The following is a 4,125-nucleotide window of genomic DNA, read 5'->3' as shown; positions in this document are numbered from 1 at the left end:
GAAACTCTATATGAGTATAACAAGAAATTATTATTATCGGAAAAACATAGGTGAGCTTGTAATTGAGCGATTCTGATAAGAAGTACCGAAAATTGAAGAAGAAATGGAGAGAGAAGTACCTTGGAGAAGAAGAAGGGAAGAAGAGGCGATTGTTACGGAATCGAACATGAAAACGAGTGGAGTATGGAGAGTTTGTTGTGCGAGAGTTAGTATGAGGAGGAAAGAGAAGAGAGGCACAAGCTGTTGAAGTAGTAGCAGAAGACGCCATAGCCATAGCCATAGCCATGGGTTGAGACATAACAGTAGCAGTTACTGTTAGCTGCTGCTTCTTTCTTCTTCTTGAGTTCTTGTTCTTCTCCTCTCAAGAGAGGTTAGGAGAGAGGGAAAGGAAAAAAAAATCAAGTGAAAGAGGGTAGAGGATGTTATTATAGACTCCGCCAACCAGCTGCACAGCCACACCCTCACCTCTTTGTCTTCACTTCCAGATTTTTTCTTTTTTCTTTTTTCTTTTTTCTTTTTTCTTTTAATTCAATTGCCGTGAAGAAATGATCCTTTGTCCGAACTCCGAAGCTTTTTACTCCTCCAACACAAACGAAAAGAACGCTAATAAGTAATAACAACAACAAATATCTAATATCGTCCTAATCTCTTTTCTCTAATTTCTTTTTGCTTTTGGATATGTCTTTTCTCTAATTTGATTTCCCAAAATGGACCCGTATTATAGGCCTGCTGAGTTCAGACGCACAAAAATCTGCTGGATGCAGACCAAAAACTTTTACTAGCCCATAATATATGGATTTTTTTTTCATAAACATCTACATCTGTCTATCTATAATATAATTTATTTATAAATAATATATTTTAAATTAGTTTAGTTTGTGTTTAGAGTTAGGACAAGCTTACAATCGAAATGATTTGATAAATGTTATGTATACTATAATTGTGTATACTTTTCTGGTATAGTTTTTTATTTTAGTATTAAAAATAATTAATAAGTGACAAAATAATTATTTTTTATATAATAAAAGAATGTGCAAAAAAGTAGTGCAATATCATTTCTAACATCCTAAATATTGTAATATTTTTAAATTTCTGACACGTTTTATTATGTTCAACTCTGATTTAGCCTATCTTTTTCAGACTCATTAGCCCATTGGATCAACGTATTAACTAAGACTTATACAGTTGCTATCTCCTGATGTTTGAATTATCATCTTTATTAAGGCTCACTTAATCGCTGACGTGGATATGCTTTATGCTGTCACGTGTTAATAGACTGCTGACGTGACATATTTATGGGACCCTATCTAAAATTTTTTGGTGTCCTCTCTTTAATTTTGTTCTCTATTTTTGAGATATCTGTTTTGATCTTATTGTTCTCACATTTTAGAGGTATATTTATAATTCTCATGAAAAAATCAATTGTCTTTCAACTATTTCATTTGCACCATACTTTTTGACAATTTGTCACTTTTTTAGTAGTTTTTCACCATTTTTTTACAGATTTAATCAGTTTGCCACTCTTTCGACAGTTCTATCGACATTTCTTTTGACAATTCATCTGCATTTTCTCCAACAGTTCCTTATGCGCTCTGTTTTGAGAGTTCCGTCTGCACTACGTTGCGGCATTTTCGTTTGCGTTTATTTTTGTCGATTTCTATAGTTTTTTTCTTGTTGAGTAGTTGAGAATTAGGTTAGTAGTAGTTAGTAGTTATATGTTATATTTATGATAGATGTTGATTGTAGCTCTATATATAACTTGTATCTTGCATTCATTTTATATACTTGAATTCAGAAATCTATTATCTTTATCTCCTGCCTTGAGTTTTAATAATATCAACCCTCCTATTTGACAAGTGAAGAACTATGCCAACTATTACAATGAGAGTCACAAATTATATAGTCATGTTTTGGGTTAAATTTCAGAAAGATCCAAATGATATACTACATAGACACCAAAAAAATCATATACTACATATAGAGTCTAGTCTAATGGCAAGCTAACTTCCCTCTGTTTTGTTGTGTACCACTTTTCTTGCTTTGAGATGTATCAGTCTTCATTTTTGTCCCCCAAGACTCCAAGCCGGTCCTCACACAGCTCAACATTGATATCAGAACTTCGCTGAAACATGACACGATGAGATGATGAAAAGTTATTACAATATAAGCATTTCATGTTGACGCAAAGTTTGGAGAAGAGTATCACCTAAAAGTAATTAGAATAATAGTTGAAAAAACATAAACAAGGTAAGGCATGAAAATTGGATGGTAATTTAGGCTTACAATGGCCAGCGATGAAAGCGACCGCCATTGAGTGGGTAAACAAATAAGTATGCATCTGAATGTCTGCCATCGAATGAATAATACTTTGACAACTTTCTTACTAACTTGAAAGACATTTTCTTGTAGAGATTGACTGCTGCCTCGTTCTCAGAACTCGAATGCAAGTAAATAGCGCGGCAACTTTGAATCATAGAAGCATTTTCAATCACCTTCTTAAGAAGATCAGAAGCTGCAAATGCAGATGCATATGAGATGATGAGCCACACAAGTTAACCAGTAATAATATAATTACAACTTACAAGTGCCAATCAGAAATTACTACCTATTCCATGATGTCTATACTCCTTCACCACTCCTAGCGTTAAAACATGGACTAAAGTTTCATCTGATTTGGCCAAGTCATTTCCATGGATACTCACTATCTATGTCAATATTCATGGACAAAACAAACCACAATTATCAGCACAAAATTCTGTTACATATTTTGGCCTACCCTAATCAAGCCTCGTAGTACGGATATTGAGAAGCATAATTGTTATGAAATTACTTTTTTCTCAGAAGTTTAAATAGATAAGAAAAAACACATAAATAGTTATATTTCTAATAAAATTTTTTTATTTATGTGAAATTTTCATAATTTTTTTTCTCTCATGTTAAAATTCTAGACATTTTTGTCACAGAAACTCTAATACTATGTCATAAAATCACTTCTCCTAAACACACCTAAATGATTATATTGCTAATAATAATAAGATTGGCTTAAGAAATATATGGACTTGAAATCCTAAGAAGATATCAAATTGTAAGTCTATTTCCAGCACAAGTTCCTCGCAACAATGTACTAACTAAATACCTTTTTCATGAAATGCTTCAAGTAATTAACATAATTAACCTCAACTTCTGCTGCAGGAACAATCCGAGTCGTCACAAATCCAATTAGTTCATCACTCTGACCATCACTGCGACTCACGTCTACGGCTCCCCACGACTCGGTGCCTCGCCCGTTAGCCACATCTTGGTAAAATTTAGATTCATACCTGAGAATTGTGAACATTATTACTGAAGACATAATTATATTTTGAAGAGCTAAAAGCATAAGTCAATGAGAGAACTAACCTGATGGGAAAAAGTTGGTCATGGATACGCTGTAAAGTGTGTTCATCAGAAGGTTGTATTGACCTGTACTTTATTTCTCTCTTACTAAACGCTTCTTTATTTTCCATTGAGCTTAGAAATTGTGGAATAATACTAGCTAAATTACTATTACTACCAATCAAACAACAACAGCTTCAGCATGTCATCTTCAAATTGATCATTCCTGAATATCAATTTCTGAGTTTAAATTAAACTACTCATAGAAACTGAAAGAAAAAAGTCAGAACAGAAATGAATTAGATAGATAACTTGAAAGAGAAGATGAGATGGTGATGCTTTTTGGCCAAAAGACTTGTAATTGGATCTATAATCTATCCCCAGCAACGCAACGAATCTCCCCTATTGTTTTTTTTTTCACTATTTACTCTTCTTTATTTATTTAAACAATATAATCCTATAATCGTATTTTTCAAGAAATCAGCTTGTGACACAAGTTAAGGGGGAAAATAAAGAGGGAGAGAGGGATTGTGATTTACTCAAACATTATATTATATATACACAATTTATTCTGCACTACCAAATCATTTGTAAGATGAAATTTTTCTATTGAATTATACAGTAAATAATAAATAAATAAAAGAAGAAAAAGAACGAATTTAAATATGTTCATGAACGGTGCTGCCTTTCTTGTTTAATCTTGCGCAGCCTAGTACCCGCTGACTTCAACCCACTCCTCACGTGCCCCAA

General features: G+C 33.0%; 3 protein-coding genes across 6 annotated transcripts in view; all 3 read right to left on the bottom strand.

Moving 5' to 3' along the window:
* Positions 1-563, bottom strand: part of LOC107640293 (stromal processing peptidase, chloroplastic) — a 6,785-nt gene extending 6,222 nt beyond the window's left edge. The window contains exon 1 of the mRNA XM_016343829.2: positions 120-563. Coding sequence (XP_016199315.1) covers positions 120-298 — 179 coding nt within the window. The 5' untranslated portion in view covers positions 299-563. The remainder of the gene's footprint in view (positions 1-119) is intronic.
* LOC107641740 (histone acetyltransferase MCC1) lies at positions 1,749-3,823 on the bottom strand. Of its 2 annotated transcripts, XM_016345213.2 has the most exons (6): positions 3,688-3,823; positions 3,400-3,601; positions 3,137-3,320; positions 2,606-2,705; positions 2,284-2,512; positions 1,749-2,122 (listed from the first exon to the last, which is right to left on the bottom strand). In XM_016345213.2, exons 2-6 carry the CDS (start codon positions 3,504-3,506, stop codon positions 1,990-1,992), a joined length of 753 nt encoding a protein of 250 aa, XP_016200699.1. In that variant the 5' UTR covers positions 3,507-3,601; positions 3,688-3,823; the 3' UTR covers positions 1,749-1,989. The 2 variants fall into 2 exon arrangements, with proteins under 2 accessions (XP_016200699.1, XP_020978925.1); XM_021123266.1 differs by lacking the exon at positions 3,688-3,823 and having other exon boundaries at positions 3,400-3,664.
* LOC107641739 (histone acetyltransferase MCC1-like) overlaps positions 3,749-4,125 on the bottom strand; it is a 3,069-nt gene continuing 2,692 nt past the window's right edge. For all 3 annotated transcript variants that reach the window (XM_021123264.1, XM_016345212.2, XM_021123265.1), the window contains exon 6: positions 3,749-4,125. In XM_021123264.1, the coding sequence (XP_020978923.1) occupies positions 4,045-4,125 (81 nt within the window). In that variant the 3' untranslated portion in view covers positions 3,749-4,044.

Source organism: Arachis ipaensis, chromosome B05 (genome assembly GCF_000816755.2).
Source record: "Arachis ipaensis cultivar K30076 chromosome B05, Araip1.1, whole genome shotgun sequence".
Taxonomy (NCBI): Eukaryota; Viridiplantae; Streptophyta; class Magnoliopsida; order Fabales; family Fabaceae; genus Arachis; species Arachis ipaensis.
This window is presented reverse-complemented; position numbering and strand designations above follow the sequence as displayed.

Coding starts and splice junctions, on each gene's coding strand:
- LOC107641740 (XM_016345213.2), bottom strand. CDS start 3,506: ATGGAAAATAAAGAAGCGTTTAGTAAGAGAGAAATAAAGTACAGGTCA. Junction 2,706..3,136: donor TGAAGCATTTCATGAAAAAG/GTATTTAGTTAG, acceptor ATATTGACATAG/ATAGTGAGTATCCATGGAAA. Junction 2,123..2,283: donor CGCTTTCATCGCTGGCCATT/GTAAGCCTAAAT, acceptor GTCATGTTTCAG/CGAAGTTCTGATATCAATGT.